The sequence below is a fragment of the Choloepus didactylus genome, chromosome 2 (genome assembly GCF_015220235.1).
Source record: "Choloepus didactylus isolate mChoDid1 chromosome 2, mChoDid1.pri, whole genome shotgun sequence".
Lineage (NCBI taxonomy): Eukaryota > Metazoa > Chordata > Mammalia > Pilosa > Megalonychidae > Choloepus > Choloepus didactylus.
The window spans coordinates 153,632,644-153,647,449 of NC_051308.1; the positions used below are offsets into that span (position 1 = coordinate 153,632,644).

General features: G+C 37.5%; 1 protein-coding gene across 1 annotated transcript; it reads left to right on the forward strand.

Moving 5' to 3' along the window:
- The first annotated feature begins 364 nt into the window (after positions 1 to 364).
- On the forward strand, positions 365 to 11,610 carry LOC119518672 (guanylate-binding protein 5-like). The gene is made up of 11 exons (XM_037815965.1): positions 365 to 531; positions 2,547 to 2,755; positions 3,263 to 3,390; positions 4,592 to 4,701; positions 4,959 to 5,152; positions 5,519 to 5,761; positions 6,814 to 7,094; positions 7,885 to 8,097; positions 8,932 to 9,034; positions 9,317 to 9,498; positions 11,163 to 11,610. Exons 2-11 carry the CDS (start codon positions 2,566 to 2,568, stop codon positions 11,274 to 11,276), a joined length of 1,758 nt encoding a protein of 585 aa, XP_037671893.1. The 5' UTR covers positions 365 to 531; positions 2,547 to 2,565; the 3' UTR covers positions 11,277 to 11,610.
- The last annotated feature ends 3,196 nt before the right edge of the window (positions 11,611 to 14,806 follow it).

A 14,806-nucleotide genomic window follows, 5' to 3' on the forward strand; every position in this document is an offset into this window, starting at 1 on the left:
AAAGCAACAGTTGATGCTATGTGGAGCCTCAAAACTTGGCCCTATGGGAGTACATCTAACATTCAGAAAATGACAGCTTAGAAGAATGTAATATTTCCTTGTCTCTGCCTCTGAACTGGAGATAAATATCATTACATTTCAAACTACATTTCAAAATTTGGAAATGACCTTAAAGGGACTTTCCAGTAATTAGTATGCAATTCTTGAAAAATCAGGGCAAATAAATGCATTCAGCCCAGCAGCAAGCTCTGGAAATTCTTTTTTTTCCTAGTCATTGAAAGTTTTGCTCTTTAGTTTCAGTTTCCTGTAAAGAAGTTTTAAAAGTCCTCCTCCCTTTGGTTAGCTTGTATTTCATATTTCAGTCTTCTGACTGCAAGATAAAAAGGAAAAAAGAACGTGTGAGGAGGAAGAAAACTACTCAGAAACCACACAACTGAGCTAAGGGACAGAAGTTGGAACTCATACCACGTTCTTGTCACAGCTGCTTTCTTAGGAGCTCAAAGGATTTCTGTTCCCAGTTTTATAGTTAAGGTAAGGATGGGGCAAGGATGGGAGGAGATTTGCATTTTAAAAATTTTCTATCCTGGATAGGATGCAGCTAAGCCCGACCAGACCTTGGTAAAGATTAAATTATGGTACTATCAGAAAGCAGAATTCAGTAAGTTTTGGTTACATTTGCTTAATGTTGAATTAAGTACAAGCATGTGTGGGGATTAAATGGAGAGTTTGAATGTTTTAAAACTATTTTTCTTCCTTTGCTACCTTATGACCAATCTGGGAGCAAAATTACCAGTTAAGCTACCTTTCTTTATATTTGATAGAACTTGATTAAGCTGATTCAAACTGCAGCATGAAAGTTTCAAGGACTACAGTTGTATTATTTCATGAGAAAGAGCAATGAATGAAATGCAATGTAAATAGCTGGCTAAGGTTGTGAAAGACAAGAAAGAAAAAAAGTTGAAACCCAGAGTGCAGAATGAAAAGGTTTCACAAAAACAGCTATATTTTAGTCACAGTCATGTAGTTTATTTGAAGGTAGATTTGGATTTCTTCTTTTAGAAACAGTTTTGATTAACCAGTTTCAGTTTCTCCGCACCCACTCACTCCTTAGCCCTTTTTTGTTGGAGTCTGTCTCTCCTACTCTACTGCCTCTAACTGTTAGGGAGCACTTAACAGACGTTACCCAACTTGACCCCTCAATACTGTCTGATAATTCTGTTTACTCCTTGGAATTCTCTCTTTCATTGAATATCTTCCTATGGCAACATGTCGTGCATCTCTCACTTGTTTGCTTTTCACTTGTTTCCTTCATAAGAATCTTTTCCTCTTCTTCCAAATGCAAACCAAAACCAACACAACACAAGGCAAAAACAAACAACATCAGCAACACAAAATAAAAACTACAAGTGTATGGCCTAACAGAGAGGTTTTCTTCAGAAACTCCATCTCTAGCACTCCTGAGCATTTTTACCTATATTTCTTGGTATTTTCTTTCTTTGCACTTTCTTTTTCTCCTACAGCTCTCTTTATAAAACTAGCAGTTGTAATGATGTGCATTTTCAGCTTTAACTGCAACTACGTATTTTCTTTTTCCCAATTTTTAGAAAACAGGCTTAGATTACTAAGTGAAATGTCAAATGTCTTACAGCTAGGCAGTTACAGGGCTGGGATTGGAAACTGGTCTGCCTTACGTCAAAGCAAACGTGTGGATTGCTTGATCTTCTAGTTGAAAGATTTGAATGAAAGAGTTAGATCAATGGTAGATTTTTAGCTTCTGTAGTAATCACTTCTAAAATGAAAGAAAAGTATTCTTTATGATAAAGCAGGGCAGAAAAGCATGCATTTGCTTTTATCTCATGTAGCTTAAAAATATTTTATCATGGACTCCTCAGATTACAGGAATCAATGCCTAGAACATAGGTGATTGGTTAAGTATTTTTAAAGGAAGTATTTTCACTCACTTCCTCAACCATGAAATTAACACGAAGTTTTGGTTAAAGAAGTCACATCAAAATGATGTATAAAATATCTTTAAAAAGCATCTCTCTAAGAAGAAAATAACCATGTTTTGTTAGATAATACTACATAATGACCTGGCATGGTTTAATACAATACAGTTTGATTGGACATATCTCTGAGTAAGAGAAAAACAGGTTGACATGGGGTAAAAGGAAGAGGTGTGATGCAAGAAATAATAGTCATAAAGATTCAATCTGGTGATTCAGGGAGGTAAAAATAAGAAATGTTAAGTAAGCCAAAAACAATAGGAGTAAGTCAGAGTCAAGCTAGCAGTACTAGGTTAGACCCAGAAAGTGGGTTTCCTTGTGTGCAACAAATATTTAAGAAGTGACAGGGTAGCCTACAGGAGACCCCTAGAAGGCCTCAGGAGCTATTTTACTGTTGCTCTCTTTGCTACCATTTTTAAAAAAATTTCTTCAGAAATGTAGGCCATGCTGGGGAATAGTATGACTCCAGCTTCAGGAAGCAAAATGACTTGCTCTGCTTTAAGATCAGAAATTCCAGTACATTCCATCTCTCCCTTGCAGATAAGGAAACACCCTGGCCATGGCCTCAGAGATCCACATGCCAGGCCCAGTGTGCCTCATTGAGAACATTAAAGGGCAACTGAAGGTTAATCAGGAAGCCTTGAAGATCTTGTCTGCCATCAACCAGCCTCTTGTCGTGGTGGCTATTGTGGGCCTGTACCGCACAGGCAAATCCTACCTGATGAACAAGCTGGCCGGGAAGAAAAAGGGTAAGTGGCACCAGAAAGCTTAGAAGAGCCCCTCTGTTCACCCACGCTGCACGCTGTCTACTATGGTGATTTCAGAAGGCAAAGTTTAGACAAAGGGTTAAAAATTGAAAGCTAATATTTGGGCTATGTCTAGGCCTCTTGGTGTGATCTGGGAGATAAAGAGATATTCTGTATTCCTTACACATCACTTTTTGTTTGTTTGTTTGTTTTTGGCCTTATTATCTCCTTGGAAAAATATAATACTTTCCCCTCATAAGGAGTAACACAGCAATGAAATTATTTGTGTATACATAAACTATTAATGCTTTAGTAATATGATATTCTTATAAGAAACATCAAATTTCTAACCTATGGTATTTGATATTCTCATTTTCCCATTTTTCTATTTGTAACTTAGATCAATACTGTTTGTTCTTTCTGCTATCTCTGCGTATTGGTTCACCTTAACTCCTACCTTAATTTTTAAGCCCCTCATACAAGCTCTAGTCACATTCCCTCTCTTTGCAGGTTTCTCTGTTGGATCCACGGTGCAGTCTCACACCAAGGGAATCTGGATGTGGTGTGTGCCTCATCCTGAGAAGCCAAACCACACCCTAGTTCTGCTTGACACTGAGGGCCTAGGAGATGTAGAGAAGGTAAGGAAGGAGGATTTCATTTTGATTAACTACCTCATATCAGAATTTTCTTTGCACGGCTAGTTTTTTCCAAGTTTGTACTTCCACTTGACCAGAGTATACATTTTTCTTTTCTTGTTTTAATAGTCAAAGTTTGGAAACCTGAAGTAAGAAAAAATATATAAGCCAGAATCATGGTTGGGAGATATTACACCAATGTTGATTTATGCAAGTTAACCCAGATGTATAAAAATGGTGCAAATAGAATCAGTCACAAGTCTGCTTCTACAGAAAATAGTGGTTAAGGCCTTGAGATCTGGATCAAACTGATGTGCAAATCAGGGTTCTGGCACATTCTCTGACTTTTGACAAAAATGCTTGTGTTCTTCAGTTCATACTAAGTTCAAGTCTTCCCCAATTTTTCATTTTTCTCTTTGGTCTTATCGAGTTCATCATTTGAGCATGAGATTTTTCCAGAGGTGTGCTGGTATTTGATAACCTACTCATAGGGAAAAAAGCTTCAATTTGTAGCACTTACTGATGTTCATAATACTCCTATCATGGCGTATTTCAAGCTACCAAAGTGAAGTCACTAAACTAAACTCAAGAGTTGGGAAGTAATGTATGCAGTCAGCTCTCGTGATGGTATGAGCTGGCTCTGTCACACCACTGGGTTTTTCCCTTGAACTTTCATCTTTTTACGTTTTCATTTTGTTTTTGATTTAAGAAGATTCAGAGATGATCAGCCTAAATTTGAGCCATAGCTTCCTTATCTGTGAAACAGAGATGGTAGTTATAAACCTACCTCACAGCTTTGTTTTGAATATAAGATGATCAGTACTGTGAATTGCCTGTGCATAATTGCTACTCTCTCTATATACACAATATATATTTATAATTTAATATAACTATGTATAATACATATAGGCCAACTTTGGTTTTTACAATGGAAAATATTGATTTTAAGGACCCTAATGACCCCACTAAGTTTAAGTCTTCACTTTGTAAGGATTTAACAATAGTATCTGAACAACTGGTGAGTTAATAACATGGTTCAGTATAAAATTATCAGTGCTAATTATAGAACTATCTAATGCTCATATATTCCTGCCAATCATTTTTATTTTAGTCTTGTTTACCATTTGCAAGTCAGAAGCTTACTTTTAACCATTACTTACCTGACAATGCCATGAAACAGACTTAAATTTGTTCTGACTTCTAGGATGATGCAGAGAATGATACCCACATCTTTGCACTGACAATACTGCTGAGCAGCACCTTCGTATACAATACCATGAACGCCATTGACCAGCAAGCCATCAACCTACTCTAGTATCCTTTTGTGGTCCCAGATAGCATCAAAGCCAGAGAGATCTCCAGTGCTCACCAGCTGTGGAAACTGGTAAATCCAACACAAAAAATTAAAACATGGAAAACATTCAAAGTGCAAGGAAAATAACTCCTATATTTACTGATGAAATGATGAGTTAAGACCCAAAGGGAAAATAAAGATTTGGGAGATATGGAACTGAACATGGGCTTATGAGATGTGGTCTGTTTTCTAACAGTTTTCCTTAATGATTTCTCAGCAATGTGACAGAAAGGACGGATCTGCTCAGGGTAAGATCTTCACCTGATCTTGATGAGGTTGAAGTTGCAGCTGACTCTGAGAACTTTCCAGACTTAGTGTGGACTCTGAGAGATTTCTACCTACAGCTGGAAGCAGATGGACAGATCATCACAGAAGATGAGTACCTGGAGAATTCACTGAGGCCAAAGCAAGGTAACAGGGGCTTCCATTTAGGAAACAGGGAGAAAAGAAACAAAAGAAATTGTCTTTCTTGTGTGTAGTGGTTAAATTTATAATTTCCTATATTAACTCACCTGGTTATTCCACCAAATAAATAATTAACATTATTAATTTAGAATGAACGAATACATCTGCTATTAAATTGTATTGCTTTCTTGTTCTTGGAGTAAGTTTGTTTTCTTTTTCTCTTTCCCTGATTAGTTACCTTCTATCTTTTTGCTTAGTATTTGTGAAGATTCATTGAAGTAAATAACATTGGGTGGAAGGAATATTTTTTGAGGAAATAGATTAAAATGAAGTAAATACTACGCTAAATAAATCCTATTTTTCTTCTTCTAGGTACTGATCAATATGTTCAAAATTACAATTTGCCCCGTCTATGTATACAGAAGTTCTTTCCAAAGAAGAAATGCTTTATCTTCAACTCACCCAGTCTTCGGAAGAAACTTGCCAAGCTTGAGACACTGAATGACAATGAGCTGGATCCTGAATTTTTGCAACAAATTACAGAATTCTGTTCATACATCTTCAGCCATTCCAAGACCAAGACTCTTTCAGGAGACATTATGGTCAATGGACCTCGTGAGTACCTTTTTAAGGATATTCCTTCAATACAATATAAAAAATAAAGGAAATTCATAAGATTCTTCTCCCAATGTCAGCATGGTCAATTACTACCAAGCAAATAATATATATTATATTTGTTAAATTGCAGGGGATATCTAAAATATTTCTAGGTCTGTTCTAGTTATGTCTCCAAAGTAGGAAAAAATAGGAACATAGCCTGAAGAGAGGGCAAAGTTAAAGAAGTTCTACCCATAATCGTTTACTCTTAAACTAGAACATACCACATGGGTAGTCAACATTTGTCTCAGAAATATATTGGATAGTTATTATGCAACACAGGCTGTAGTTGGCACAAGGCGAGCAAGACATATATGAATGGAGCTTAGTCAATACAGACATTAACCAAGCAGATGCCCAAGTTGTCTAGAACTTTAAAAGAAGTCTAAGCAGACTTCGTGGTCTATTTTTTCTTTAGGACTGTAAGTCTCAGAACTCCATCAATTATTGCTACACTATTGAGGGAAGTTGAGCACAAGCAAAGACTGTGCCAAGGACAAGGAAGGAAAACAGGAAAATTCCAACAAAAGATAAAAGAGCCCTGGTCTAATTTGCTAGCTTTGTGCCTTTTCAGAGGAGGGTGACTCATACCAGCTTGCCATACTGAAATGAAAGAGAAATGGGGAATCTGTATAGAATGGAAACCTGAGGAAGGGAGAGAAAGTGAAGAGTAAAGGGTCAAAAGAGCTATAGCATTCTGATCAAACGAATACATGTGACTTTTATTAATTATCTCCTAATTTCTACAAGAGAGAAGGATGAAACATGGGCAATCACATGGAAATCTTAAGGATTCCCTACTTTCCCCTTTGAACACTGTTCATTTTCCCAAAGAAGGAAAATGTGGCTTGTTGAACACAGAGTTTCCCAAAATAACTTATCTGAGTCATTTCAACAATGTACAGAATTCTGGAAAAAATTCAGACAATGCACTGTTAAATTAACATTCTCAGTATAGAGCATGCTCTCTTTCTTTGCAAATAATATAAGCATTTCTTCTGCCTGTGAAGGTCTAGAGAACCTGGTGCTGACCTACGTCAATACCATCAGCAGCGGGAATCTGCCCCGCTTGGAGAACACAGTCTTGGCCTTGGCCCAGATAGAGAACTCAGCTTCAGTGCAAAAGGCCATTGCCCACTATGACAAGCAGATGGGCCAGAAGGTGCAGCTGCCCACAGGAACCCTCCAGGAGCTGCTGGACCTGCACAGGGCCAGTGAGAGAGAGGCCATCGAAGTCTTCCTGAAAAACTCTTTCAAGGATGTGGACCAAAAGTTCCAGAAGGAATTAGAGGCAAGTTTTTGTTGTTGTTCTAGTTCATGAATATTAGGGTCAGTCAAAGGGAAAAATGGGACTTAAGAAAAGCAATTCTTACTAGACAGGAAAATAATGATAATCACTTGGGGAGCTAAGATATTACTGTTATTACGTATAAAAAAATGTAGCTACCCTGGGCCCCATAAACTCTGAAACATCCACAAACATATAACTCATCTTTACCTTGTTATTCCCATAGATGCAGTTTTTTAAAAAAATCTTATTCCTCTGAAGAGTTGCATTTATAAAGTATTAATTAATTCGTTTTTTTATTAATCAATAACACAGAATTGTCAGTTGGATCTCCTAAAAATTGTGAATCCAGGCTTAGTAGACTAAGTTGATTTTTCCAACCAAATGCTAAGAAAATGATGCCATTGAAAACCCGTGCAGCCTTATGTTGTACCACAATTATTCCAGTAATGACCTCCTCATTGGAAATTCTAGGTCCAGTGAAATATGGAAACCAAGAATGTTGCAAAATAGTAGCTTATGTTTAAAATATGGCATAAATTTAGAGATTTGTGATCTGAAGTTTACATCTAAGGCAAATAACAGGAGAAAGGTTTTCCAGGAGATCTGAAACCCAAAAATAAGCGTCATTTTCCTACAGAGTATCATTCTTGGAACTTGTCTGGGTTTGGATATAGTCTTGCTTGTATTCCTCTAAGTTTCTAGAAAAAAATATAGATTATTTTTTGAGGATAATTTCCAGAATAGCAAATTGTTTCTAATACCTTCTCCATCGGCCTTTGTCCCTTTGAAGGCCTGTCTAGAAGCCAAACAAGACGACATTTGCAAACAGAACATGAAAGCATCATCGGATCATTGCTCAGCTTTACTTCAGGATATTTTTGGTCCTCTAGAAAAAGAAGTGAAGGAGGGAATTTATTCTAAACCAGGAGGGCATCACCTCTTCATTCAGAAGACAGAAAAACTGAAGGCAGAGTACTATCAAAAACCCAGAAAGGGAATCCAGGTATCCTAGTTTTATTAATTGTGGGAAACTGCTGGGTGGGGAGGGTGCATCTTTCAAAAACCAGTGAGAACAGGAAGAAAGACAAATCTACAGGCATACAGATGAGATTAATGTCTCTGCTTAGCCATTACTCTTTCATTCAACAAGCATACTTGGGAAACCTACTATGTGCTTAATATTGGTGTTCCTAGAACAGGATTTATACTGTAATGATAGTCATGGCATTAAATTGAACCATCAGCATAATCACCAGACTTTTATTGCAACCACCCAATACAAGAGAACCTTTTTTGGTTACATAGGACAGATTCCTAATAATTGAAACTAACTTAAGAAAAAACAAATTCATTAGCTTACATAAACTAAAAGTAAAGGTTTTAATTTAGCTTCCAGTTTAAATACGTCCTGCCTTTCTCCCACCTCTACCCTTCATTTTTTTCTCTTCAGTTTTGCTCACTATTGGCTTCTCTCAAGAGGACTCACCCCACATGGCAGCCAAGATGACACAAAATAACTCCAATTTAACTATTACTTAGTACATTCAAGGGAGAGAGTTCCTTTTTCCCTGCATCCACATCAATATTTTAAAAACCCAGGTTGTGGTGTTTCCCCACCTGTGAACACATCCTTTGTATCCAGCAGCCTTGGGTGCTGCAATTGGCTGCCCGGAGTGGTGACCACCACTTACCAGAGGCTTGACGGACAGATCCAGCAGGTGCAGGCGGAGCACTTCCGCAGAGGAAAAGATGCTGGGAGGACAAAGAAATAAAGATGTTTGCAACATCCCTAATCACCACTTGCTACTTTTAATTTCATGTTTTGGGGGTTCCTTAGGCTGAGGAAACTCTGCAGAAATATTTAAAGTCCAAGGAGACCGTGAGTGATGCAATTCTACAGACGGACCAGGCGCTCACAAAACGGGAAAAGGAGGAGGAAGGTGAGAACAAAATGGAAGAGATGTAAAATAGACAAAAAAAATCTACAAATTTTTAATTATTTTGGCTAGATCCTCCCAGGATATTCAACTAGAATAAAATGGCAAAGATGCTTCTAAGCTCCTGAGCCATATCTGAGTATACAATCAGCTGTGTTTTGGGTACCTGAAAACAAAAAAAACCGACCCCAGGGAATTTTCTCTATGAAGTAACAAATGAGAGTGGAAAGCAGAAGGAAAGGACATTTTAATTCTAGAGATGTCTGTCCTTCTATTTCTCTTCAGAGGCACATGTGAAAGCGAAGGCTGCCAAGGATGAAGCACGGAGGTTGGAGGAGTTGCAAAGACAGAATCAGCAAATGATGGAGCAGAGGGAGAGAATACATCAGGAACACGTGAGACAAATGCAGCTGGAGAGAGAGTGCTGGCTGGAAGAGCAAAAGAGGGCCCAGGAGCATGTACTCCAGGTATTCAATTATATTATCTCGGATGGTCCTCTCTGTCCTCTCTGTAATGAGAGCATAAAGCAAGGACAAAGGGCTAACACTGCAGCCCGGGGCAGGGACTCTGAGCCAGTCTGCCTGGGCATGAGTCCCATCTCCACCACTTAGGAAATATCTGATCTGAGCAAGTTATCTAACCCTTCTGTGCCTCAGTTTCCTCTTCTGTAAAGTGGAGACTGTAATAATACCTATTTTATAAAGACGTTTTGATCATTAAATGAGTTAATAATTGTGTTTAGAATGGTATCTGGCACAGACTAAGCACAATAATTTGTTAAAAACAAAGGACATAGCTAGCCCATGGTAGTAAGTACTCTTTTCTGGACAGTTCTTGCTGGGATCATAGATTACCTTGTTCAATTAATTTCACATTACTGTTTCTATGCCCTTGTCCTTGACTTGATTGTGTCTGGCTCTGAAGGCCTTTAATTTACAGATTTTGTTTCATCCATTTCTTTTTTATCATCATCACTCAGTAAGCAGTAGTTCTTATTTACCAAATACTGTACAAAGCATTCTACATGCATTCTCTCATCTAAGTATTTACTGTGGAGCCGAGCAATTTTGTCCCCATTTTTCAGATGAGAAAAACAGAGGTCTGAAGAGGTAATTGTAAATGCCAATAACACACAGCCTAGGAAATTATCAAAACCATCTTCCCCAGTAAGTGGGATGGCAAGTTTTTTGCTTCTGCAAACCTTGTGCAAACACCCTATGTGACCATCTTCATGAGACGAAGGGCACACTACCCTCCTCCTCACCCCAGGTGCCCAGTCTACCTGTAGGTACTAGTTTTCCAGGTGCTACTCCACAAGATTTTTTGAGATTGCAGTTCTGCTCTGTAGGGGCAATGTGGTCAACCTAGGGTCCTAGATTTCCTTGTTCTTTTGTTTTCTTCTACTTCTTCCACCAAAACTGGAGTTCTGGAATAAATCCCCTCATCTCAGTTTCAAACACTTCACCTGATTCTGGATGTCAACCTAGATGCCCTGTTGTTTAATCAGGTTCTTAGAAAAATAGATGACATTCATCTGTGTGTAAACGGTACTTGAAGTCAACATGTGACTAAGATTGTCAATAGACATTGTGTGGAATGAGGGAGAAGGGGACCTCTGGATATAATTCTGGGGACATCAAAATTTCAGAGATTGAGAGATAATGATGTCTCTGGAGCAAGAGAAAAGGTTAATAATTACAAAAGTAGAAAACCCAACAGTGGGAGGTAAAATGGACATGAACAGAAAAGAATTCAAAGACTGTCAACTTTTTTTAAAATTCAGTTTTATTGAGATATATTTACATATCATACAGTCATCCATGGTGTACAATCAGCTGTTCACAGTACCATCATACAGTTGTACATTCATCACCCCAATCTATTTTTTAACATTTTCCTTATACCAGAAAAAGTAAAAAAAGTAAAAATGAACACCCAAATCATTCCCCCCCCCATTTTTCATTTAGTTTTTGTCCCCATTTTTCTACTCATCCATCCATACACTGGATAAAGGGAGTGTGATCCATAAGGCTTTCACAGTCACACTTTCACCCCTTGTAAGCTACATTGCTGTACAATCATAGAACATTAACTTTTGCTAATCTCTATCATTTTATTTATTGCTCTTTAGGAACAAGCAGAAAATCTAAACAAGATATTCCAAGATAAACTCAGAGGACTTCATGATGATATCCATCATTGCCAGAGGAATAATAACTCACAAGATCCATGCATCTTACTCTAAAGAGCTAAACATCAGAGCTTCCTTTTCTTGCTCATGTTAGTGTGGATACACCTGGAATGAGAAACTATGGAATTTAGGACAAGTACCATTTAAAAGAACTTTATAATTATTATATCAAACTTCTATAGAGAGTCATGCAGTTATGATGCTGGTAACTGGTAAAATGTATTTCTCAACAGTCCAATAGTTAAAATGATGCTCACTTCCTTAAAGGGGCTGTAAATTATATAATGGAGAACATTTTATCACTGCCTTGTTTTGAGAGAGAATATTGGGTTGGTTCCATCAGGAGAAGCTTTCTCTTCCATTTCAATAAAACTCTTCTAGTTTTCCATAGCTGTCTCAGGAGACTGAATGTGATCTTACCACATGGGCAAGTCTAGTGGAACTTGACCAAAGTCTTGGGCTCAGTTGCCCACTCCTGCCAAGTGGGCGTGCACTGGATGCCATCAGAGGGAGGAACCAATGGTAAAGACAACCAATTTAGCTTCTTAGTAGAGACAAATGTGTGGTGGATGCTCAATGACATGATTCATGGGCACTGTCAATAGACAGTCTGTGTGGAGACATTTCAAGATGAAAGCAAATAACCGCAAAATGAAATCCAAATCCTCCAGAATATGGAAGGAATTACCAGCATGAAATAGAAAATGTGTCAGAGGCTGAAGGGCTACAGTAAATACCTTTCCCTTCTTGTTTACCCTCACATGGGGCGTAACTCAAATAAGAATTTCAGAACTTGAAACAAATGACACTGAGCTAAATAATTGTGTATTCCAGGCTTAGAGTCTTTTAGAACTTATACATGTATGGTATAAATAATGGTTAGATATAATGTGCCAAAAATAAAATGGGGCTTATTAAATTTTGTTTACCTATGGTGCTAGAGTTAAATGATCTCAATTCTTGTGATCATATCTAAAACCTCTTTTACTTTCCTGGCTGCTGTGACAAATACCATGCAATGGATTGGCTTAATTAATGGGAATTTATTGGCTCATGGTTTTGAGGATAGAAGTCCAAAATTGAGATGTCAGCAAGGTGATGCTTTTCCCAGAAGACTGGCATTCTGGGGCTGGTTGCCAGTAACCCTTGGTCCTTGGCTTTTCTGTCACATGGTGATGTGCATGGTGGCCTGTCCTGCTCTCTCTGACTTTTACTCTGCCTGTAAGGGATTCCAATAATCCATATTAAAACACAGCCTGATTCAGTGGGGCCACTCTAACTGAAGTAACATGTTGAAGAGATCTATTTACAATGAGTCCACCCCTACCAGAATGCAGAACAAGACAAGAACATGTCCAAACTGGGGCACACAATTTGATCCACCACATTTTTCAAAAAAAAAAAAAAAAAAATTATGTATTTTATAAATATATCTGTACAAATTTAACCATAAATACACATAAAATTTTTAAAAACCTTATTAGTTAATTACTTATTACTTAATTTTTCCCTGGTTACTGAAAGTCTATAGGAAAGCCTGACTTTCCCTAGAGATTAAGAATTACTTTAAAGCAGTAGATAGAGCACCTTTTATTAGACTTTTTTTTTGTTTTTCTTTTGTTCCCCCCCCCCCCCAGTAAAGTAGGATTTTAAAAATTACAGAAACATTACACAAAACTCGATTTTGTCTCCCTTATAATTATAAGGAATTTCCAGGTAGGTTATACTATTGGAGCATGACTTTTTTTCAGTTGCTCAAAATATGATTTACTTTATAGAAGAAAAGCAGATACATGTTAATGTCCTTTCTTCTGCGATTTCTTTGGAGACTTTTAGTAGTCTAAACTTCCTATAGGAAGGGCCTCATGTTGCTCAACAGTATTTTTAGATTTGAATGGACACTTCAGAGATGGCGGTAATACCACTGGGCATTTGTCTGACAATACTCTGCAATTATATTTGCAAGCTGTACAATTCATGAAGGAGAAAATATAATACTTTTTAATATGCAAAGAAATGTAATGGTTGAAAAGAACAATTCTGTGTCCTTATTCAATATTGATTTTATTATTGTCCATCTTAACAGATTTTTTAAAATCCTGAGACTTAGGAAAATTAAGTCATATATCTTAGTTTCTATAGCTTGTTAGAGCTTAGACCATGTTCCAAAGCCTCAGATTTCCAGTCCAGTGCTTTTTCTATTATATCCCTAGGGGAGAATAAAGACTTTCCTTTCCTTTTGTTAACTTCCAATGACCATGTTGCATTCACCAGTGTCCAAACATGTTCCAGCTTCCCTGGCTCTCACTTGTTCCCAGATATTCAGATCTCATAGGACTGAGGAGAGTCATAAAGAGTAAAAGGACAAGAAAAAGCACTGCAAAGTGAACATTACAGATTTCCTGAGGCCAACAAAACTGGTCTATATTTTCTGATCTTTATAGTGTTTCTACTGTGAAGTATTTTTAGTCTAAAATATGACATCTCCTCTAGTCTCAAATATTTAAGGATTTGCTTTAAACTTCCTTTGACAAAAGGAAAACTAAGTCCACATGCTCTGGAAGGAGGTAAAGCATTAAATACTAACTTTCTGATCAAAGGGAGATTACTCAGGGACCATCAATGTGTAGCAAACACCTATTCAGTGTTTTAAAAAGCTAAGAAAATGTAAACTAATTCACTGGAAAATAAACAGCATGCACACTAAGTTTTCAGAACGTTAAGAAATGGGCTTAGTCTTTGTAGGTAAAAGAAGGCAAACTGTAAGCCAGGATCATATCACTCTAACTCAAAATTTTCAGTGACTTCCCATCCACTGACATCCCATGTCACTCACAGTGAAAAGCAAAGATGTTTCCGTGCCCTGCGTGCTAGGGGCTCTGTTATTTCTTTGAGCTCATTTCCTGCTACTGTCTCCTTAACTCACTGTGCTCCAGCCACCTGGGCCTCCTTCCTGTTTTGGCGTGTGACGGCTTTGTTCTGGTCAGTTATATTTGCACTTGTTGCTTCTAGCGAGATCAATACTCTTTAAGGCATCCACTGGGTTTTCTTGCTCATTTCCTTCCGATCTTTGCTTAAAAATCAACTACTCTGTGAAGTCTTGTCTGACTAGCATGTTTAAAATTGTCACTGCCCACCCCTGTCCCAGCACTGCTTACCCCTCTCTCTTGTTAATTTTGCTCCATGTAACTTATCATAGATCACATGTTGGATATTTTACCAGATTTTGTTTATGCTCAGTCTGCCCCACCCCCAGAATAGCCACATAAGGGTATGATGTATTTTATTTATTGCTATATCTGCACCCTTTAGAAGAGAGTTTGGTCATGATAGGCTCTCAGCATATTAATTGTTGACTCTTGAATAAATAAATCACCAATGGAACAGTGTAGAAAGTCCAAAAAAATAGAAACACATCTATGTGGAAATTGTATAGATTAATAGATTCAAACAACTACGTAGCCATTTGGAAAGAGATCAAGTTGGAGACAGACCTCACACAATACATTAGAAAAAAAAAAAATCTCCAAATAGATAAAAGATTAAAATATAAAAATATTAAAAAACATTTGAAGAAACCGAGT